At 28.4% G+C, this 26,051-nt stretch overlaps 1 protein-coding gene across 1 annotated transcript in view; it reads left to right on the forward strand.

Moving 5' to 3' along the window:
• LOC136087780 (uncharacterized) overlaps positions 1-26,051 on the forward strand; it is a 143,454-nt gene that overhangs the window by 90,130 nt on the left and 27,273 nt on the right. The window contains exons 10-11 of the mRNA XM_065811257.1: positions 14,243-14,275; positions 19,054-19,257. Of these exons, the coding sequence (XP_065667329.1) occupies positions 14,243-14,275; positions 19,054-19,257 (237 nt within the window). The remainder of the gene's footprint in view (positions 1-14,242; positions 14,276-19,053; positions 19,258-26,051) is intronic.

Below are 26,051 nucleotides of genomic sequence, written 5' to 3' on the forward strand. Positions count from 1 at the left end.
GGAAAGGTACAATTTTTTTTTTAAACAGTAAAATTTAATGTTTTTTTGGTTGAGTTACATAAACTAAAGTAGTAAAAAGCATCTAGCGCATTTAAAATAAAATATTCTTTGATAAGTATAATGTAGTTATGCAACAATATAAAAAAAGCAAAAAAATGTTTATTGATTATTACGTTTTTGTGGGACTTATTAAAGTAAAAAGGTTCATAATTGAACATTTTTTAAAAATTTTTAGACAATTATTTTAAATAAACTTGATAAGTTTTAATGACCATTGTAAGAATTTCCTTAAAAAACATCTTCAAAAAACTATAAAAAAACATCAACAATAGAGAGCTTTTGTGGTTTATTAAGAGCTTTTGTGGTTTTTAAAAACTTTCTAATACACAATATTTTTATTGTTGCATTTTTGACTTAAAATCTTAACTATGACTTAATCAAAGTGAAAATAATAGAAACACTCTTATTTAAAACTTAAATTAAATCTCTTTTAACAAACAGTAATAAAAATTTGTTCATTTAAATTTAAATTGTATATCTCAAAGACAATTTTAAAAGCATTGAACTCATTCAAGTTTTAATTGCAAAAGTCTTTTCTTATAATTATTTCCTTTCTTGCTTGATAATGTTTCTAAATCAACTTTTTCAACTTTTCAGCCACATATAGGGCCCTAAGTTGTAAATTTGGGTTATTTATCAGGATAGTGATGGCTGCATAGCTTATTGCTTAGTATATCATGCTTTATCTATAAATAAGTAAAGTTCTTTTTAAACTTTTATGCCCAAAGTAACCTATAGTATGTCTAACATAAAAAACCTAGAAAGATAAACATAAGCAAATATAGTCAATATTTTAGTTACAGATAACAAATTTTCTAAACATTTGATGACGTTCTTAAAACCCCAAATTTTTTTCTTTCACCAGTAAGCAATTGAAAAAATAAATTAAATAATAATTGAAAAAAAAGTTTACGCTTGTTTAAAAGTATAGCCAATTTAATTTTTTAAAGTTATCTAATAAAATTGTATCTAATCCCATTATTTAATTTAATAATTATATCAAAATTATAAAAAACTCATTTATAAAAGGAATCTTCAAAATTTTTAATATTATCCCAATTCACAAAGATGGTTCAAAACTTGAACTTATTAACTACTGTTTAAATTATTGTTGACAAAGTTTAAAATAAAACCAATAAAGCTGTTTCATCAGTGCTTAACTAAGCTAATAAATTTTGTCTAGTGTTAAAAAACCCAAAAAGTTTGATGGCCAAAGTAATGCATTTTGTCATTACTTAGAAATACTGACTAGCATTTATCAGGTCATGTTTAGTTTCTCATTTAAAATATGCATAGCATATTTGGAGACAAACTTAAAATTGTTCCATAAAAAATCTAAAACAGTTTCACATTATTCAGTAACATCAACTCTATATGCCTAAAGCTGGTTTATTTACTATAATAGATTGTAATTCAAGTAATTTAATGCCTTTGTAGTTCAAGTTATATTAAATCATGTTTAGAAGATGAGATTAGTTGTTTATCAGAACCTATAAAAAGCTTGTCTAATCCTACTTGCAATTATCTATCAGAATACTGAAAGTTTTTAAAGTACTCCAAACAAATATAAGAAGACCTTAGCCAAAGCAAAATCCAATTGGTAATGTAGCAATTATCACAATTTTTGTGATAATTGCTAATTGTAATTTTTGTGATAATTGCTTTTATAAAAAAGAATTTAAATTTTTTTTTTTATAAAATCTTTAAACTATTTGTTTTTGTTAGCAGTAAGCAACCCGTTAAATGGGTTATTAGTAACTAAATCAATATTAACCATATAACTTGATCTATTATCTGAAAAAATATAGCTATATACAAATTTAGACTTGTTTTCCGACTTGCTGGAAAGCGGCATCTGTTATCTCTATTTTTAGAAATTCTGGAGAGTGATGTGACTTTTTTAATTACTGTCCCATTAGTCTTCTTCCTATTATAACCAAGGTTTACAAGTCTTTGATTAACAAACACTTTATCTCTCATCTTGAATCTAATAACTTGCTTTCTGATCATCAATATGGATTTCCATCTTCTCATTCTACAGCTGATTTGCTAACTGTAATAACCGATAGATTTTATCATGCATTAGATAGAGTTGAAAAGGTTAAGGCTATCGCTTTTGACATTTCTAAAGCTTTTAATAAAGTTTAGCATACTGTTCTTATCAATAAGTTTTCTTCTTACAGTGTATCAGGTAACATCTTTAAGATTATTAAATCTTTCCTTTCCAATCGCAGTATAAAAGTTGCCCTTGATGGACAACACTCTTATTTGTATCCTTTAACTTCACAGGTTCCTTGAGGTTCTATTCTTGGCTCTATATTCTTTTTAATTTACATTAATGATCTTCCGAATATTCTCGATAATTAGGTGGCATTGTTTGTTGATGATACTATAGTTAATTCGTGTCTTGATAAGAAGCCAACACTCTCTGATTGCTTAGAGAGGCATTTAAGTTTGAAAAGGATCTCACTACTGCTACAACATGGGGCTCACAGTGGCTGGTAAACTTTAATTCAGATAAAACTCAATTTTTTTCAGCCAATTATTACCGCAATAATCTATATATTCTTATATTTATGAACGGTAATGTACTCAATAAGTCATCTACCCTTTATCTTCTAGGGTTGACTCTTCTGATCTTTCTTGGGAACCATATATCAAATCCACTGCAAAATTAGCATCTGTTAAGGTTGCATCTCTTTATCATGCTCAACAATTTCTCACTCTTGATTCAATTCTTTATCTCTATATATCTCAAATCCATCCTTGTATAGAATAATGTTGCCATATCTGGGGCAGATCTTCTAATGGTGACTTTTCATTTAAACAAGGTGCAAAAATGCATTGTAAACATTGACAGACCTGCTGTTGTAGCCAACCTCCAACCATTATCACATCCTGTTGTCGCTTCTCTATCTCTTTTCTACAAATACTATAATGGGCACTGCTCTAAAGAGCTAACATCTCTTGTGCTATCTAGTAAAATTTATTCTTACGTCACTTATGTCACAGTTTTATTCTTGTCACAGTCTTATTCTTATTATTATGTCACAGTCTTATTCTTATGTCACATTCTTAAGTCTTATTATATGTGCTTATTCTTAAGTCTTATTATTATGTCACAGTCTTATTCTTATGTCACAGTTGTCAGATCAGGTTATCCTGCTACTGGTAACATGTAGCCCAGTACAATCTGCTTCATGTCTTGCTGCCTTGTCGGATACGCCTTTTTAGGCAAAGGCTAGGAGATGCCAATTCCGATTTAAAACACCCCCTGCCTTGGGGCTCTTGGTTGAGTAAAGGCTAGAGATGGTGTCTCGATAAAAATACTCATCTTGGGCAGATGTTAAATGCACCCAGCTACTGTCTTGTAGAAGGCCTCCTTGGCAAAGACTTAAGGGGTAAACAGATTCTATCTGTTGACCAGTCTCGCACCCCTTCTTCATCTATTAGGCTGGCGCAGATGTATTTTTAATACATTGTTTCCAGTTTAGGATGTTGAATGCTGGATCTCCTTGACTCAATGCATGGGTTTGCTTGTGTCACTGTTTTTATGACTAGACAACTCATTCTATTATCTCCTTATAAGGGTACAGCTCTAAAACTCAGTTTTATGGTTCTGAGGCCGGCTGGTAGTCAGGTTTTCCGAATTCTGTGGTAGCTCTCAGAGAGGCTGATTCCATCAACAGCTGAAAAATATCAAAGTATTAACAGTGCCATGTTGCGCATGGATGGTGTCCCTGTTTGTACTTTTGGTGTGCATTGCGGAGGCCACATTTGGAGCCCTTTGTTACGGCTTAGGGTTTATTAGTAGTAATGAGGCAATTACTTGGGCTATTAAACGGTGTTCTGAGCACTATCTATGCTTTGAGTCAAGTTCTTCAATCTAATTTAAAAATGAATAAAGTACCAAAAACTATAAAACACAAAACACCATCATCATCACCAAGTTCTCTAAACCTATCATTCACTAATATTCGTGGTCTTCGAAGTAACTTTTCTTCTGTTGAGTCATATCTCTTGCAAAGTTCACCAGACCTACTTGCTCTTTGTGAGACTAATTTGAGTTCAGCTGTCTCATCTTGCGATCTTAGTGTTGATGGTTATCTTCCTCTGATTCGCAAAGACTCCAATAGTCACATGCTTGGTTTGGGCATTTACATTCGTAAAAATTCACCCATTTATCGTGAAACTAGGTTTGAATCCACAGACTATTCGTTCATGTGCTTTCGTTTAGCACCACTTCAGTCTATTGCCTTTCTCTTTGTTCTATATCGCTCTCCTTCATCTCAAGACTGCACTCTTTTTGATGTTATTTCTGATCATATTGACCGAGCCCTCTCTCTTTATCCATCAGCTAATATAGTTGTTGTCGGTGACTTTAATGCTCACCACTCTGAATAGCTTGGCTCTAGTGTCAGTGACTCTGCAGGCATTAAAGCCCACAACTTTTGCCTTTCTCAATCCCTAACTCAAATAGTCAACTTTCCAACTCGCTTTCCTGACAACCAAAATCATTTACCATCTCTACTCGACTTATGTCTTGTTTCTGATCCTAGTCAGTGCTCAGTTTCTCCACATTCACCCTTAGGTGCTTCTGATCACAGTTTGATCTCTTTAAAACTAATATCTCAATCTTCATCACCTGAATACCCCTATTGTCGAACCTCTTACAACTACAGTAAAGCTGACTGGGATTCTTTCTGTGATTTTCTTCGTGATGGCCCTTGGATAGAAATCTTTCAACTTCCTATCGACAAATGTGCTTTTTACATAACTTCGTGGATTCAGGCTGGCATGGAATCTTTTATTCCCTCTCGACGATTCCAGGTCAAGCCTCACTCTCCTCCATGGTTTCCCTCACACTGTGCTGCTGCGATTGCCAATCGAAACTGTTACTTCCATATTTATCAGCAAAACAATTCTCCAGAAAACAGACGTCTGTTTATTACTGCTAGAAACACCTGTAAAAAGGTTTTGTCTAACGCCAAAACCCGCTATTCTCAGGTCATGAAATCTCGTATCTCATCTCAAAAGATAGGCTCTCGTGACTTCTGGAGAATCTTTAATAATATCATAAATAAGGGCAAATCTATAACTCCACCTCTCTTGTATGGTTCAGACTTTGTCACCTCACCTAAAGACAAAGCCGAACTGTTTGCTAAAAACTTTTTATCAATATCATCTCTTGATTGCACTAATTGTGTTCTACCTGATACTGCCAACAAACAGGTTGATCCATTGCTTGACATTCATATCACTCCAGCATCTGTATCTAAAGTGATTTCCTGCCTAGACTCTTCTACAACTTGTGGCCCGGACAACATATCTGTTATTGTCTTGCAGAAGTGTTCTCCGGAGCTGTCGTCTATACTCTCAAAACTATTCAACAAGTGCTTATCAGAGTCTTGTTTTCCAGCCTGCTAGAAAGCGGCATCTGTTATCTCTATCTCAAAAACTCTGGAAAGCAATCTGATTCCTTTAACTACCGTCCCATTAGTCATTTTCCTATTATAAGCAAGGTTTTTGAATCTTTAATTAACAAACACTTATTTTCTCACCTTGAATCTAATAACTTACTTTCCGACCATCAATATGGATTTCGATCTTCTCGTTCTACAGCTGATTTGCTAACAGTAATAACTGACAGGTTTTATCGTGCATTAGATGAAGGTGGAGAGGTTAAGGCCATCGCTCTTGACATTTTAAAAGCGTTTAATAAAGTTTGGCATGCTGGTCTTCTCCATAAACTTTCTTCTTAAGTTGTCCCCGGCAACATCTTTAAGATCATTGAATCCTTCCTTTCCAATCGAAGCATAAAAGTTGTCCTCGATGGACAACACTCTTCTTTTTATTCTGTAACTTCAGGGGTTCCTCAAGGTTCTATCCTTGGCCCTATACTCTTTTTCATTTACATTAACGATCTGCCAGATATTCTCACATCTAAGGTGGCATTGTTTGCTGATGATACTACCATTTATTCTTGTCGTGATAAGAAACCTACACCCTCTGATTGCTTGGAGGGGGCATTTGAGCTAGAAAAGGATCTTACTTCTGCTACAGCATGGGGCTCACAGAGGCTGGTGAACTTCAATACAGATGAAACTCAATTTTTTTCAGCCAATTGTTATCGCAATAATTTAGATCTTCCTATATTTATGAATGTTGATGTACTCGATGAGTCACCTACTCTTCATCTTCTAGGATTAACTCTTACTTCCAATCTTTCTTGGAAACCATATATCAAATTGGTTGCAAAATTAGCATCTGCTAAGGTTGCATCTCTTTATTGAGCTCGCCACTTTCTTACTGTGGATTCTATTCTCTTTCTCTATAAATCTTAAATCCGGCCTTGTATGGAATACTGTTGCCATATCTGGGGCGGATCTTCTAATGATGCCCTTTCTCTTTTAGACAAGGTGCAAAAACGCATTGTAAATATAGTTGGACCTGCTTATGCAGCCAACCTTCAACTACTATTACATCGTCGTAATGTTGCTTCTTTTTCTCTTTTCTACAAATACTATAATGGGCACTGCTCTAAAGAGCTAGCGTTTCTTGTGCCATCTACTAAAATTCATTCTCGTGTTACTCGTCATTCAATTAAGTTTCATCTTTTTTCTGTGACTGTTCCTAAGTGCTCCAAAAATGCTTATTCGTCTAGTTTTTTTCCTCGAACATCAGTTCTTTGGAACTCGCTTCCTTCATCTTGCTTTCCTGATTTATATAATTTGCAATCTTTTAAATCGTCCGTCAATCGTTATCTTGCTCTACAATCTTGATCTTTTCTCTTCCAGTAACTTCCAACTTTAATTAGTGGCTGCTTGCAGCCTTGTTGTAAGCGTAGATGTTTAAAAAAAAAAAAAAAAAGAAACTTGTCATTCAATTAAGTCTCATCCTTTTTCTGTGAATGTTCCTAAATGCTCTAAAAACTCTTATTCATCTAGTTTTTTCCCTTAAACATTAGTTCTTTGGAATTTGCTTCCTTTATCTTGCTTTCCTGATTCATATAATTTGCAATCTTTTAAGTCGTCTGTCAATCATTATCTTTTCCATAAACCTCATCTTTTCTCTGCCAGTAACTTCCAACTCTAATAGTGGTGGATTATAAAAGTTCTCCTAGTATGCTGAGAGAAGTTTGTCAGATCTTGCTTTGTAGACCATTTATCAAAGAACTTTTAAGTTCAGAAAAGCCAAGTAAATAATTAAAACTACTTAAAAAACGAAAGCTAAATGACATTGAACATTGAATGTTGAATCTCGCAATTATGTATAGATGTTAATAGAAATAAGTTCTTTTTTTTTTTGTTTTTGAAATGGGTAACAGCTACAATTGGTTGTTAGGTTTAAGAGTGCGTCAAGTTTGGTTTCAAATTAGGAGATTGCAGAGTTGGATATGATTGTGTTTTGTAACTTAGCGAACACTGCTGCTTGTTAATTGTAGTGTTACTTAAGTTTAATAGTATCTGGTTGATGGGATTTTAGTCCTTTTAGTAGGAGACTTAGCTTTGTCTCTTTGTAAATGCCAAGCTGCGTTTATCTAGTGTGTTTAAATATGTAAGGCAAGCATCAGTGGGGTGCGGCTTGAATATTTAAATTTTTAGTACTGGCTATACTACACATCCTTCTGGGATGTGTAGTATAGCCAGTACTAAAAATTTAAATATTCAAATAGATACTAACTTGTTTTTGTCTTAATATATAAATATATATATATATATATATATATATATATATATATATATATATATATATATATATATATATTTAATTTTAAAAACGTCAAAAAGAACAGTTTCTCTCAAAACTCAGTGTGGAAAATAAGAAATCAATGGTGAGTGGTCAATTTTTAAGGACAGTCAAAATTTTTGTTTTGTTTAAGTTTTTATTCTAGTAATATTTTTTCATGACTGAACTTTATAAATATACAAAAATAAGATGATGCTTGAAACTTAACGAATTTGAATTATTTTAATAACTATAATTTTAAATAAAATCAATGCTTTTTTTAAAAGTGCAAATGAGCAAACGATAATTTTTACTTTATTTTAAGAACAGTTCAATTCATTGCAATGACTTTACAAATGGTGGGAAAAGATACATGAAAAAAATTGAAAAGAGTGAATGAAAAAGCAAAAAAACAAAGTACAGTTGAGATAATGCTCTCAGCTTCTGCAATTAAATAGTATTGATAGTCAAATAAATGTCATTTTTTACATAAAGCTTTATAGGATACTTTTCTCTTCTCTTTGTTTGATTGAACTAGAAATTGGATTTATGAAATCAGACGGATTAGGCTAATTCATTAGCTTTAATCCAGTTTCTACGTCTTCTACTTTTAAAAATTGATTTTCCAAAAAAAACTATAAACTTTAAATCCACATTAGTTTTCACATCTTTTTTTGAATAACTAGCTATACATCTATTCTTAAATAATTACTACACAACATTCTTGTTAAAAAATCAACAGTGAAAATTTTCTCTCATTGAGCTGCTGCAATTTCCAATTGTAATCATTACTTGCATGTCTATTGCCAAAACAATTATTTAAAAAACAGAGGTCCATTTACTATTGCTAGAAACCATTGTAAAAAGGTTTTGTCTTAAGTCAAAGTCTGTTACTCTCAGGTCATGAATATTTGTAATCCTTGAGACTTCTGCAGAATCTTTAACAAACTTTTTTTAACAGTGTCCAAGTCTGTTATTCCTACTCTCTTGCATAGTTCATACTTTGTACCTAACCTAAGAACGAAGCTGAATTGTTTGCTAAAAATGTTTCATCATCGCATCACTCCATTTCACTGAATACATACATACAACAAACAGGTAGATCCATTGCTTAATATTCATATCACCCCAGTTTCTGTATTTAAAATGATTTCCTGGTTAGACTCCTCTACAGCTTGCAGTCCAGACAACATACCTGTTATAATCTAGCAGAAGTGTCCTGCAGAGCTGTTGTCTATACTTTTAAATAACTGATAGATTTTATCGTGCATCATATAGATATGGAGAGGTTAGGCCTATTGGTTACAACATTTCTAAAGCCTTTGATAACATTCGACATGCTGGTCTTCTCCATCCAACTTCTCTTCTTTTGGTGAATCAGGTAACATCTTTAAGATTATTGAATCCTTCCTTACCAACTGTAGTATAAAGTTGTTTTTGATAGACAGCACTCTTCTTTGTTTTTGCAACTTCAGGGGTTCCTCAATGTTCTTTTCTTGGCCCTTTACTCTTTTTAATTTACATTAATGATCTCCCTGATATTCTCACATCCAAGGTGGCATTTTTTGCTGATAATACTACCATTTATTCTTGTCTTGATAAGAAGCCAACAGCTTCTGATTACTTGAGAGGGTATTGTAGCTTGAAAAGGATCTTACTTCCGCTGCAGCATGTGGGGCTCTTAGTGACTGGTAAACTTTTATTCAGATAAAGTTTAATTTTTTTAAGCTAATTGTTATCGCAAAAATCTAGATCTTCCTATATTTATTAACAGTAATCTACTTGATGGTTCATCTTTTTCTTCTAAGATTAACTCTTCTGATCTTTCTTGGTAACCATATACATATATATATATATATATATATATATATATATATATATATATATATATATATATATATATATATATATATATATATATATATATATACCTAGTAGTACCAATTGAAGTACGAAATTTTAATTCAGTAAAAAAATTTAAGAGAACATGTTTTTAATGCAAGAACAAATGTAATATATACATATTATATGCATGTTATGTTTTAGTTATAATGCTAAAGTACACATTAATAAAGAGAGTCCTCGAAATAACCCTCTTTTGCCCGTATGCACGCCTCCAGTCTTGGACGCCATTCCTCGATTGATTTACGCACGGTATCCATGGATAAAGCATCCCATTCTCTGAGAAGTGATCGCTTGAGGGCATCAACGGAAGTGTGAGGTTTGCAGCACACCTTCGCCTCCAGTTTAGACCAGATTGCATAATCCAATGGATTAAGATCTGGTGATGCTGACGGCCAGGCATCCGTAGAGATAAAATCGGGCACATTGGCTGTCAACCACCTCTGTGTTGTCTTCGCTTTGTGCGAAGGGGCACTGTCTTTTTGGAATAACCATTGTTCCCCATTGAACAATTAATAAATTCCAGGAATCTATTCAAACAATACAAATAAATGCGGGAACTATATAAAAAGCACATGCCTGTTAAAATGACAAGTTTAAACAAACTTCGCACTTCAATTGGTACTACAGGGTGTATATACATATATATATATATATATATATATATATATATATATATATATATATATATATATATATATATATATATATATATATATATATATATATATATATATATATATATATATATATGTATATGGAATCTATTGCAAAATTAGCATCTGCTAAGGTTGCATCTCTTTATCGTGCTTGACACTTTCATACTCCAGATTCTGTTCTTTATCTCTATAAATCTCAAATCCGTCTTTGCATGGAGTACTGTTGCCATATCTTAAACAGAATTTTACAATAGTTTACAATAGTTTTTTATTTATAGACAATAATTTTTTATTTATAATTTTTTTTATAATGTATTTGACAATATATTTTATAATATATTTGACAATGGTTTTCTATTTATAAACGAATATTAAAGATTGGAAATTTCATTTACACGCCTAAGGCAACAAAATCATTTTTAAAAAAATTTATAATAAATAACAAAAATATCAGTTTATGAATAAAATTTCATACTTTGTCGCTAAAGGCTAAAACTTTCACTCTAGGAATTAACATTAAATTCTTAACTTTAATACAATAAAAAAAATTTTTATTTTCGTTAAATTTTTGTAAAAGTTTTTAATAATGGAAATATTTATATTTATTAATAAAATAAAATTATCTTGTCACCTTCAAGGTGACAAGATTATTTTATTTTATTAATAAATATAAATATGGTCATAATAGCACAAATATAATGATAAGTCTAATAAATATAACAGTTTTTTCCATTTTCAACAATATGTTTTGATTATATGTTTATTATTTTAAAGTATAAAAAAAAAGTATAAGAAGTTTTGTACTTAAAAATAATTATTGTATGATCAAAATATATTATTGAAAATGGAAAAAATGTTATATTTATTAGAAATATGAATATATATATATATATATATATATATATATATATATATATATATATATATACATATATATATATATATATATATATATATATATATATATATATATATATATATATGTATATATATATATATATATATATATATATATATATATATATATATATATATATGTATATATATATATATATATAAATATTTATTTATATATTATATATATATATATATATATCTTTATATATATACAGCTATGCTCAAATGTATGGAGCACCTATTTGTTTAAATATATTTGTGTTTAAAAAATGAGATATACATGATGAATTTTTTTTTAAATGGTATTTTATTTGTTTTTTACGTTTAAGCATTAGTAAATCATTTAATGCATGTTGAATTTGCTTGTCTGGGCATGATTAGACTTGTCTTAACTTGTCTACATACTCACTTAGTATAAATTCTGTCGAATTAAGATATTCATTTCATTCTTATCTTAAACGTAACTATTGTCAGCCGCTCATTATCTATTGTTTAAAAGCAGTGATTTTTTTTATCGTTCTTTATTTATTTTCATTATGAGTAAAACACGCAAACTTTCTGTGAGTGAAAGAAGCCAAATTGTGATACTCCATAAACAAGGACATTCCCAAGTGGAAATTTCAAAAATTATGAAATGCTTAAGGAAAGCAGTGCAAAATGCTATAAATAGATTTAGTGAAACTGGTTCATACAAAAATAGACCAAAAACGGGAAGAAAACGTATACTTTCTCCTAGAAACCATCGTTTCCTCAACAGGATTTCACTTCGAAATCGGACCAAATCTTCTAAAGACTTGGTTAGCGATCTGTGGGAGCACAGAAAAATTCAAATTTCTGCTCCAAGTGTTAGAAGATACTTAAAAGAAGGTAATTTACATGGAAGAAGGGCTCGCCGAAAACCATTGCTGACTGAGCACCATAAGAAACTTCGTTTAGAATGGGCTAAACAGCACCAAAATTGGTCATCAGAAGATTGGGCCAAAATTATTTGGTCAGACGAATCAAATATAGAGGTAAGGCATCATTATGACTTACGGTGTAACCAAAAAATAAAAAAAAAATATCATTTCGAAATTATTCCTTTAAGTACCTGAAATTTTACATGTTGAAATTTATAATATCAAATTTGTATTCCTTTACTTTTTTGACCTAGATTTTCGGGCAACCTGGAGGCACCTTTGTAAGACGACGACCAGGCGAAGCATTTGAGCCGGAATGTATCATCCCTACAGTCAAATTTGGCGGTGGTGGCACAATGATCTGGGGTTGCATGGCCTCCAGTGGCGTAGGTGAAATATTTTTATGTAAGGGTAGGATGAATGCAGAGCGCTACATTACCATGCTAAATGAAGTTTTGGAGCCATCAATATTGAAATTATTTGACGAAGATGTCCCTCAATATTATTTTCAACAAGATAACGCTCCTTGCCACAAGGCAAAAAAAAGTTTGGACTGGTTTTCAACAAATGAAGTTCCCCTCATTACGTGGCCCCCCCAGTCTCCAGATTTGTCACCCATAGAAAATTTGTGGTCTATTTTGAAGAGGAAGTTGTCAATTTACAGATGTAAATCCAAAGAAGAATTTAAAGCGAAAATTCTGGATGAATGGGAAAAAATACCAGCGAATGTATGTAAGGATCTTGTGGACAGCATGCCCAAAAGACTACGTGCGGTGATCAAGGCAAAGGGAGGTGCTACAAAATATTAATTATATTAAATAATATTGTTGAATTGAAATAATTTGTATCAAATAAATACATTCACATTTACTATTTGTTCATTACTTTTGAATTTTAAATAAAATATAGGGGTGCTCCATACATTTGAGCATAGCTGTATATATATATGTATATATATATATATATATATTTATGTATATATATATGTTTATATATATAAATTTATATATATATACATATATATATATATATATATATATATATATATATATATATATATATATATATATATATATATATATATATATATATATATATATATTTCTAATAAATTTTTTATACTTTTTTTATTTTATTAGTTCAATAATATTACAGCTAAATTAAGTTAAAATTAATTAAAATCGAAAAGATTTTTTGTGAAAATCAGAGATTTTAAATTTAGTCCTCATGATGTCTGATTATAATTGCACATTGCCTATAGGACACAGCACATAAAAAAGAAATAATTCAGATGTTCAAGAGACATACCAAATATTAATTAAATAGCTAAAAGGGGTCTTTTTTACATTCCTTGTCAATAAGGTGTTTATAAACAGTTGCAATAACCGCATTGCAGTTGTCTCCAAGCTAGGAAAATATAAAATTAATCTAATTTAGTTTAATACTTTATTTTTTAATAATACTTTGATTTGACTGGGCTTTTGGATTCATAATTAGGACAGTGTGTTAATACGATATAAAAGTATTCAACCGCCTTAATAAAGCGCCCTTTTGTTTAAAATTTTTTTGTTAGAGCTTATTTTGTTTTTCAAGCACTAAATCTTTGTATAGTCAACTATTTTTAGTTAGGCTGAAAAGTTAGTCATTTAATTTTAGTCAGACTAGAAAGTTAGTCAGCTAATTTTAGTTACCTAAGAAGTTAGTTGACTAACTTTATTTAGACTAAAAAGTTAGTGGACTTATTTTAGTTGACTAAAAAGTTAATTGATAGTTTTAGTTAGACTCAAATTTTAGTTAGTTGGTTAATTTTAGTTAACTGAAAAGATTATTGACTAGTTTTAATTAAACTAAAAATTTTGTCGACTAAGTTTAGTTAACTAGAAAGTTAGTTGGGTAATTTTAGCTAGACTAAAATTAATTGTAACTCCCCTTGAATAATGATTGTCGTTTTTTACATATTATTTTTTTAATTTTACATTAAATTATTTTTTATCCTTGCCTATATAAAGATTTCTTTAGAAATACTTTACAGTTTATTACTTTTTATAGAATTGTTATTATTGTTAATAAAGTCTTATTAATTGTATTTTTTTTTAGGTAATGGATTGAAACCTATTACTGTTATTTCAGGTATTTTTTTAAAAATTGGATTTTTAAGTAGCAATCCTTATTTAAAAAAAATTGCCCAGCACAACATTTTGTGCCCATAAAACTACAATACGTTATTAACAAGTATAATTATGCTTGTCATCAAGAGCAATTATTAGCATTGCAAATTGATGTTGCCCACTTCCTAACTTTTTATTTATTGTTTACCTCTGATTGGATTTTTTATTTTTTTTACCTTTTTTTCGATCTTCTTTTTAAGAACAAATTTCTTTTTTTTAATTTTTTTTTTAATTTTATTTTATTAGCTCAATAACATTAAATAAATATAATATATTACAGCTTAATTAAGTATTGGTTAATTTTTTTAGTATTTCATGATTTAATAATTAATTTTTTTAATCATTAATTTGAAAAACAGAAATTTAAACTTAAGTAATTATTCAATTTTTACTTATTGTTTCTTATATTGTTTTAATTTTTTTCTTATATTGTTTTAATTCTTATATTGTTTTAATTGTAGACAAATAAGAACTTTTTAGCATTTAGGAAAAGTCACAGTAAATGGATGTGACTTAATTGAATGACGAGTAACAAGAATAAATTTTCGTAGATGGCACAGAAGATGTTACCCATTTAGAGCAGCACCCATTATATTATTTATAGAAAAGAGAAAGAGGAGCAACATTGATTAATGGTTGGCTGCAAGAGCTGGTCCATTTATGTTTATGATGTGTATTTGCATCTTATCTAAACAAGAAAAGGTATCATTCAGAGCTTCTCTCCAAATATGGCAACAGTATTCCATACAAGGACGGATTTAAGGTTTATAGAGATAAAGAATAGAATCCAGAGTAAGTAAGTGTCAAGCACGATATGAGAGATGCAACCTTAGCGTATGCTAGTTTTGCAATAGATTTGATATATTGTTTCCAAGAAAGATTGGAAGTAAGAGTTTATCTTAGAAGACAAAGGGTAGATGACTCGTTTATGAAAGGTAATGTGTTTATTGAGTACATTACCGTTCATAAATATAAGAAGATCTAGATTGTTGCAATAATGATCAGCTGAAAAAAATTGAATTTTATCTGAGTTAAAGATCTTGATCTTGAATCTGATCTCACTTTTGTAACAGATTGGGGCTTGCTATGGTTTTTGAATTTTAACTCTAACAAAACTCAGTTATTTACTGCAAACAACTATCACATCACCGTCAACATTTTATATATTATTGAATGGCAATGCTCCCACTAAGTCCTATTCTTAATGTCTCCTTAAATTATTGTTCACTACTGACCTCTCATAGAAACCATATATATGATTGATTGCAAATTAAAAAAGCAAAAAGAATCTACTAAGGTTGCTTCCCTTTATCTTGCTTGTCATTATCTTACTTCTGATTCCATTCCTTTGCCTTAATATCTCTTCCTTTGCAAATCTCACATTTGCTTCTGGAATACTGTTTTCATATTTGGGCTGGTTCTTCTAATGATGCTCTTTTTCTTCTAGACAAGGTCTAAAAACACATTTTAAACCTGTTTTGACTTGCTAAATCTACCAAGCTTGAGCCTCTCTCCCATTGTCGTAAGGTTGCATATTCTCTCTTTTACAAATACTATTAAGGTTGCTGCTCCAGGTAGCTATTATCTCTAGTTCCATCAACCAAAACTCATTCTCATTTGACTTGTCATTCAGCAAATTCACATTCTTTAACTGTATTTGTCCCTGCATGCTCTACTTTTATTCATCTAGTTCTTTTGCCACGCACTTCAACCCTTCGGAACTCTCTCCCATCTTCATGTTTTCCTGACTCATACAATTTACATCTTTTCAAGTCTTCTTTCAACCGTTTCATCATTCCTGAACACTATTCTTTGTTTTCTGGTAACTCCAAACTTAATAGTTGTTCCATATAGCCTTGTTGGGAGTGAATTGTTGGGAGGAAAAAGGAGGAAAAAAAAAACAAACTGAGCTAACACTAGAGATTAAAAACAGAACACAAACCTACTTATAGTAACATATGGGTGACCAAACACCGCCCTAGTTTACACAGAACACAAACATACATTTGGAACTAAAGGGTGGACAAACATACAAAAATACATACCACTAGACATGACAGATATTAAATAATATTGATGTACGCTTTTTCTAGCCTATGGTTAGAAATCAAATCCTACAAGGCAGCAGGACATTAAATAGGTTGCAGTGGATTATCATTAGGAGGGTGACTATGATGACATACCTCGGACTTGACACCAATGTAAACCAAAATAGTTCAAATTTAAAAAAATTGTATAAAATCAAATACAAAGGAAACAAAGGAGACAGCTTATCTATAGAAACTATGAAAACAATAAAGTTTTATCTAAAAACATTTATATTCAAAATAAATATGAAAGGATTTTTCTTTAAATTTAAAGCCTCAGTATATACATGCATTGTAATATTCATATCATACATGACAAGTAGTATTTTAAAAATAGAGTAGTACTAGTTATCTAAAAAGAAAAAAATTTAAAACTTATAAATAGTTTTATTTTCTTAATCTCTTTCCACACTGTTTACAGTTTTATAATTTTTTTATATATATATTTTTCCATTTCAAATAGAAGCTTAGTTTTTATTTCAAATCAGTTAAGATTTTGCAATTTTTTTACTAAAATCTTTTAAAATATTTTTCTTTCGTTTTTTGGTAAAATTTTGAACCTCAAAATAATGGTATTTTATATATCTTGTGATAATATTTTTGACTTTTGAAAATCTTTTGACAACACCTCAGATTCTGCTAATAAGGAGTTAACCATGAGTGGGTGGTAGGTGAGTGAGTGGGTGCAAAAACGCCAATTTTGGTTGTTGTTATTTGCATTTGTTTTGTGTTATTTTTGTACCAGTTATAATGACTCCATGATTTATTCATTTTTGAACTAAGATGTGGCATTATCATTCATATAAGGAATTATTATTTTATTTGAATTTTATTTTAATGGTTTGATGTAATTGCAAATGACTTAAAAATTACATTTATGATATTCAGCTGAGGTGAAATTTGAAATCAGAGTCTAGTCATTCTCAGTTTCATATTCCGAAATTTTAGTATTTAGTGCATCCTTACATTATTCAAAATGTTTCATTAAATACTCATTTGCCACTGCCTGTCAGCAGTTAATCAAATATTGAATGCAAATTTTGTAAAGCAATTAATTTAAAATGAATATTTCAAAATAAAGTTACAAACTTTTGTTGTGAATAGCTAAAAGTTACATTTTTAGAAAAAATTTAAGCAAAAAATAAAATTTTAAAAATAGGACTTGAATTATTCTCAACAAAAATTTGTAATAATTGTCTTTTTATTTTTTTTGAAATTAAAAAAATCATTTTGTTGCTCACAAGTACAAATACCTGCTCTAAAAATTATTTTAAAAGTTGGAATTAATTATATTTAAAGTATAAAGTCATCAAACGTACTTTATTTTTTATAATAAGAAATTTGTTCAATTTTGGAAATGTGAAGTTGCTAAAAACAATATAATTTTAAATTCAAATCAAATTTGAATTTAAAATTATATTGTCTTTAGAAACTATAAAGTATATATTTTAATAATCTTTAGAAATTAAATATATATATAGAAAAACAGATAAAAAAAATTTTATTAAATAACAGTTATTATGAAGTTTCATGCAACGCACCACATTTTTATATTTTACTTAAAATACTTCAATTTGTTTCCGATCTTTCTTGGAAACCATATATCAAATCGATTGAAAAATTAGCATCTGCTTATTATCTGCTTTATCTCTTTATTGTGCTTGCTATTTTCTTACTTCAGATTCTATTATTCATCCCTATAAATCTCAAATCAGTTCTTGTATATGTATGGAATACTGTTGCTGTATCTGGGACAACAGGATTCCATACAAGGGGATCTTCCAATGATGCCCTTTTTCTTTTAGACAAGGTGCAAAAACTCATTGTAAACACAGTTGGACCTGCTCTTGCAGCCAACCTCCAACCATTATCACATCTTTGTAATGTTGCTTCTCTTTCTCTTTTCTATAAATACTTTAATGGATACTGCTCTAAAGAGCTGGTATCTCTTGTATCATCTACTAAAATTTATTCTTATGTTACTCGTCATTCAATTAAGTCTCATTCTTTAACTGTGACTGTTCCTAAGTGTTCCAAAAATTCTTATTTGTCTAGTTTTTTTCCTTGAACATCAGTTCTTTGTAATTCGCTTGCTTCATCTTGCTTGCCTGAATCATTTAATTTGCAATTTTTTCAGTCGCCTGTTGTTATCTTTGTTATCTTGCTCTATAAACCTTGTTATAAAAGTCGTTGTCTTGCTATATAAACTTCATCTTTTCCAATAACTTCCAACTCTAATAGTGGTTGCTTGCAGTTTTGTTGGAAGTAAAGATGTTGAAAAAAAAAATGTTCATATTTTCATTTATATAATTAATTTAAAATATTTGATAGTCACCTAAACTTCTTTTTCTATTTTAACTTCACTTATTTGTTGTTGTCTTTTTAATTTTAAATTAAGTTTTTAAATTTAAAATTTTTTTTTGATTTTATTTTAATTTTAGTGTTTTTAACAAATATCTTGTATACTATATTATATAGTTTTGTTATATTATATATCTAGTTATATATATCTAATTATATATCTTGTACATTATATAATTTTTATATTAGTTAAAAAAGCAATTTAAAAAAAAAAATTATTTATTTTTATTCTTTTTAAACAAAATCTAGTTATATAAGAGTTTAATTAAAAAAATTCAAAATTTTGCTTTAGCCTACAATAAATGTCCTGATGATTGGTTACAATTTCAAAACTATTGCTACTTTTTCCAGACTTTTCAAGAAGAAAATTGGCAAAATTCATTATCATCATGTATGAGAAATGGATCAAATTTGTTAAGTATAGCAGATGAATTGGAAAATTCGTTTATTTTAAACCACCTTCTAAGTTTTGGAAAGTACAAACATTTTTGGATTGGTAAGTTAATATTGTAACATTATTTTATTGAACTGACTGATAAATACTTCTTCTGTACATTTTATTACCCATGCATACATTTTATATTAGGGATTTATTAAGTATCTTATCTCACTTAATAAATTTGCATTTATTAAGTGAGATAAAAAGTACTGTTATGTCTCACTCTCTAATGTTTATGTCGCACTCTCTCCCCCATAGTGGAACCAGAAAATGTTCCATTTTTTAAAAAATTTGCATATATTAAGTGAGATAAAAAGTGCTAATGTTAACCTAGCCCAGAGTAATTTTTTAACACATGTTAGCATTTGAGTTTTGAAAGCACACATCAATGATAAATTTACTTTTGCAGGCCTTGTTACGAGATTTCGCTGCGTAGCAAAAACGCGTAACGCATTTCTAAGTAACTCAACTCTTCAAATATATTTTGCATCGTTAGAAGTTATATTGCGTCACTCGCGTCTTTTCAAGTACCGCATTGTAATTAAAGTTATTTTATTAACGCGTTAAAAGTCATACAGTTTGTTTTTTTCTCACTATAACAAAAGTTACAAATAAAATCTAACTTATTTAAAAAATCATTTTTATTATTTTTTTCAAATATGAACTAAATTTTATTTTGAAAAAAATATTTTTATCATGAAACGTAAAATAATGTTTGTTTATTTTCTTATGATTTTACAGTTGATTTTTGGTTATTTTATTAACTGTTAATAAATTTTTTCTTATTTAATATGTGACTCATTTTAATGTTTTTAAACAAGAAAGAGTTTTTTTGTTGTTGTTTATCAGTTACCGATAACATATTCGTGATCGTAATTTATTTTCATAAATTAAACGAACGTCATTAAAACTTTACGTTAATGAATTAACAATAAACAAAATATCTCATTAATAAAATATTTCATCAAAATAAATCGTGCATTTTGTAAACTATTATGACTAAAAATAAATTTTATATTTAAAAGAAATTTATATATTTAATTTCTTAAGATAAAACTTAAAACACTTAATTTTTTTTAAATAATTTTTAACAACAAAAAAATTATTTAACAAACTTTCTTTAACAAAAAATCTATTAGTTTACAATTGCGGTTAGATGCTTTTACTTTATTTCTTCTGAATAAACGTCAATCAAAAGATAATTTAAATATTCTAAAAGATATAAGTTTTTGCGTAGCGCAAAACTGCTGAGCGCGTAGGCAAATCGCCTTTTCGCAAGCAAAATGCGAGCTGCGTAACGCTTCTTAACAAGGCCTGCTTTTGTTTTAAAACAAAAAGTCATTGTTATTGAATAGAAACAGATTTTGACAAAAACTGATTGGCTGTCTCTTTTAGTCAATAATAACAGTCAATGTATTACAAATATTACAATTTGCTACCACAAAAAGTAGCAAAATAAACAGTGCTAAAATAAATTGATTTTTAGTTTAGCAAAAGTTTAGAGCTTTTTTTCAAGATGTCTAACAATAAGAATTTCAAAGATTTTTATAAAAAACTTTTTTGCTAAATAAGCAAAAAAGGTTTTTCAAGAAACTTTATGAGATTTATACAAATCCTTTTTAAAAAGCGTTTTACTAAGAGTTTCTACTATTAATTTTTCATTGTGTTTTTCTTGAAATATCTAAAAACTGTTACAGGTAAATGCACCTTATAAACTAAGGTACCTCAAATAGCGCATGGTCAGTTATACAGCTATAAAATTTAAATCTGTATCTCAAAACCATATACGATTTAACTGTATTATAAAACCAAATATTTTTTGATACATGAATGTTTAAGCAGCAATTAAAATAAAAGATAAATATAATGTACAGAATGTAATATATATATATATAATGTAAAGAACAACTTTTTACAAGTGTTTGATATTTAAAAAATGGCTAAAAAATAGTGGTCGTATAGACTAATTTTGCAAATCAAATCCAGTTTACTTATATTTTATATATTCTATACATAAATCATTTGCATTCTAAGTAGAAGTGAAACTTGTAAAAAATACTTTTAAAATGTTTAATTCAATATATGGTTTTTGGTAGTGATGTAAATTTTCTGGTAAAATTTAATTCGAAGAGGGTAAATTTTCCTTAAAATAATATTTTTTTTAAGAATAATAAAAATAAGTAAAAAAAATTTACCAGGTAGTAAATTTTCAAAATTTCCCAGAAAATTTTCCAGTAAATTTTACCTTCGCAATACTAGTTTTTGGGGTGCATTAAAAAAAATTGTACAAAATTCATACCAATATTTCATTAAAAAAAGGTTTTTTTTTAATATTTCAACCATTTCTTTCTAGCACATGCTAATAAGATCATTTTTGGTTATGTCTATTTACTTTGCTGCAAACAGACTTCATTACATTGAGACTGGTCGGACACTGCTTCAAACTAAAAGCTTTACATTTATGTCTCCACAATTTAATTGAACCATACACTTTATAAAGAGTTTTTTAACTTCCTTTTGTTTGTTTCTTTTAATGGTTTTAACTAAAGTTAGTACTTTGTTTACTATCACTAAACCGTGTACTTGGGTAACATGTGTTATGTCTTTTGATAATTTAGCCTTGACCTTTACACCTCATTACTTTATTTTGCCTCTTATTAAATATCTACAAATGTGTCAGGTAATTTTGCCTGATCCTGTATTTTCTACAAATACTATCATAGTTATTGTTCAAATAATATCATAGTCACTTCAACGGAGTTTTTAATTTGGCCAATTAAAATTCATTTTTAGTTAGCAGAATTAGAGATGATAGCTCTAATTAAATTATTCAATTTTTGAAGAAATTGCATGTTCGTCAAAAATTGAATAACATGCAATTTCTGAACAAAACAGGTAATACAGCTAAACAAGCGTTACATTTAAATTCTAAACAAACTAGTTAAAAACACAACAGCGAAACAAATGTTTTTATTTAAATTCTAAATAAAGTAACTAAAAGAAAAAAAGAAAAAAAAGAAAGATACAATTAAATTGTAAATTAAATTAAAAAAAAGAAAAGGAAAATAAAAGCTTTTTTAAATTCTAATAAAATAAAACTAGCTGTCCAGACCTGTAAAATACGGGTCTTGGTTCACACTGACCTTTTCTCTACTTATTCCTTCATTATTTTGTCATAAGCAGTAGAAAAAGAAAAATACACATAGAAAAACTATACTTATTATTTACTTTTTAAAGCTATAAAAAAAAAGTTTCTATTTTAATTAACTTTAAAAAACTTTAAATGTTTTGATTTGCGTAAATCGATATTTATCAACGGATTGAATATCAGTACCTGTCTAAATAATGTTTAAAACTTGAAATGTGTTTAATAATTACCATCGGTATAAAAAGTTTCAGCTTAAAATAAATTTTGAAATAATTTTGTCTCAATCAGTTACTTTGTATAAAATATTTAATGCTTTTCAAGTTTTTATAAATCTACATGCAAGTATGTTTATATAATATCTCCCATTATTTTACTTTAATTCTTTTCTTTTTTTTTTTTTTTGAAAGTATTTTTTTAATTACATTCTAAACGTTTTATCTGAATCTTTTTATTGTTGATATAATCTTAAAAAACTTAAAATGTAAAAATACAGGTCTTTGTAAGTCTATTCCACACCGACCTTTTGTATACTTTTTGTTTATATATATATATATCCTAGCTTTCCAGACCAGTAAAATGCGGGTCTTTACCAAACCGACCATTTCTATACTTATCTATTCCACACCAAATATTTCTTACTTAATTTAATATTATTTAGTAAAATAAAATAGTTCTAGGAACTTCTAAATAATTGCTTTAAGAGCAGGTCCAGACAGCTAGAATTAGCAAAAAAAGTTAACATGCAACAGTTAACAGAGAAACTCTATTCTACATTGACCTTTTCTATATTTCTATATATTTATTTTTTAGTGAATGATAGAAAAATAATTCATTCAAAACATTTGCTTTATGAGCCAAAAAAAATTAATGCACCTTTCCGCATATGTAGAGCTTATTAAAGCCCTTAAAAATAGTAACAACGTGAAAATTATTCAAATTCTAATTACAATTTGAATTTCAATTTATTAAAAGTTTTTAGTAAATGAAGATTGGTGATTATTCTTTGTCGCCTTTAGAAAATGATTAACAATTTAAAGACTTTTAAATTGATTGTAAAAGCATGAAGTCTACCTAAAAGTGGAATAAAATCATTATTGAGAAAACTGAATGCACCTTTATATTTATTACCTTAATTCATTTTAAAAATTCCAAATACAAAAATATGTAATGAAATTTAGATACATATTAAACAATAAATAAGACTTTTACTTTGTGAGATTGCTTTTGTAAAAGTCTTTAGTATTTGGTTGGAAGACTGGAAATACTCTTTTTTTTTTTAAATCAGTTATATCAATAATGCTAAAGATAAAAAATCACATTGAGATAAAAAATTAGGCATTTATTCTAAAAATATTTCTTGGCTTTTAGTGAATGATTAGGAGTAAATCTCAGTAAGAAGCTACCTAATACTAAACGCAAAACATCACAACAACATTATCAACACTATCAACACAAAACATCACAACAACATTACACGATGACAGACAATAACACCAGTGGTGTCGGCAGGATTTTTGTTGTTATAGATATTTATTTAAAACCTGCCTTAAGATATACATATTTGTCTCTATATAATCTCTTAATAAAATAATGAATATCTCAGTATTATTTACATATCATCTCTATCTATCACTTTAGTTAATTAATGTTATATAAAATAAAAAGAATACTCTTCTGTATTTTGGCTGCTCATTTCTAAAATATAATCTTAATGTTAATTCTTGTGTCAAAAGCATAATAACTTTATTAATTCTGATTTTAAGATTAATTTTTTAAATGGAAGATTACAATAAGTAAACTTGTAAATAAAAGAGATTAAACTTACTTATAGTTTCTTGTTGGGTATTGTTATAATCAATATGAATAGGAAGAGACCGCACGGTCGAGTTTTAGTGGTTTTACACATCATAATACAAAAATCAGATGATTTTTAAATCTATTAATTGAGCTGTTTTAATAACCGCAAGGTAGTTTTACAGTCATTTAAGAATTGGTGCATATATCGTAATACGAAAATCATTTAATATTTATATCTTATATTTGAGCATTTCCATTACCAGATTTGGGTGAACTAAAGTTATGACGTAATTTTAGCATTTTGGGGTTTTCTGTTTGTCTCCACAGCAGCATCTTCAAGAGTTATTAAATTTTTTTTTTATTATTAAGTTTTAGACTATAATTTTTTTTACATACCATCCAGTAACAGTGTGTGTTAAATGCGCAGACTTGACTAATTACCTAAGCACATTAATAAAATAAGTATCTCCATTATGACATGTGCAACAAATTTCCAACAGTGTTCTCATATTTTTGGAAATTTTAAAAAGCTTTTTAAAAAATTCTCTCCCTTGGTTTGTTATAGTATATAATATCTTTATATATGTAATACATATAATATTTAGTGGCCTTTAAAAATGTTTTACTTTGTTTTCTAGAAATTCAAAAAGGTTTAAAAAAAAAAAGTGTGTAAGCAAAAGGGTTTGAACCCAAGCGAAGCACTTCAACCACTTTGGCATGCTGTATCATCTTTTAACACTGTTTAATAAACAAAAGATTTATTAAACTTTATAAAATGGTATATAAATGCTATAAATTAAAGAGATATTGCTGCAATGAAATTTTCAAGTAAAAGTAAATCTGTAAATTTTGATATAATCTGCTTTATAAAGATATTGATAACCAATTTCAGGCCTTGAAGTTTACATGTTAGATAAAAAAAATGCTTAATCTAAGTTTAATTAACAATTGGGAGAAAAACTAAAAACAATATCAACCTGAATTATGTTATCTTCCTATTTATTAGGTTTACAAATAAAATTAATATAAAGTTAGATTAGTTTATAATTTACTTGCCTATTAATCATCCTAAGCAACAATAACCACCATATATATTTTTGGCATTCTACTTAACGACTTATCCAATTTGTTGTAGCCAATTAATGCCACTAAATAGTAAGTGTTTTCGAAAAAGAAAAATTACACCACATGTATTAACTGGAAATCAATTTATTTATAGATAGTAACAGAACAAAATTTATAAAGTTTTATTTACAAAAAAATTTAACTACACCTGCATCATCAATTGGTAGATTAACTAACTACAAAAATTATAGGTATAGCATATTATTTTCCCACCGCTCCCTCTTCTCATATTTTATTTTTTACAAGATCCACATTTCTTATTAAAAAAGAAAAAAGAAAAAAAAAAGGTGGTGGATAGGTGAAAAAAGGAAAAAAAAAAGGTGGTGGCTCTAAATTTGGGCCCAAAACTTATGTGCCTTGTGAGATGTGGGCCCTTTATTAGAATTGCAATATGCTGATTATATATTTAAGATGAAAAAAATTGTGATATAATAAAAGAAGTAAAAACATATTAATACTACAAATCAATTTGCCTTTGTTAAATTGTTTAAATAAATTAAATTGTTTGCCTTTGTTAATTGTTGTTAAATTGTTAAAAATGGTCAAAATCTGAAAAAGTAAGGAATTTATTGCAAAGTCAATTGCACAAAATAACAAAAACATAAAGCTATCAGTGCAAACAAATTTTGTAATTAAACCAAAAAGCAAAATTATTTTTACCTTGATTGCACAAACTAATTTCTTTTTAAACTATTAGCTAATTATCAACAAAGTAAATTTTAAATAATTAAAGTTTATTAAGTTGAAACCATATTTTAAAAGGAGACAAAGTAAACTTATG

Source organism: Hydra vulgaris, chromosome 12, assembly GCF_038396675.1.
Source record: "Hydra vulgaris chromosome 12, alternate assembly HydraT2T_AEP".
NCBI classification, from domain to species: Eukaryota; Metazoa; Cnidaria; class Hydrozoa; order Anthoathecata; family Hydridae; genus Hydra; species Hydra vulgaris.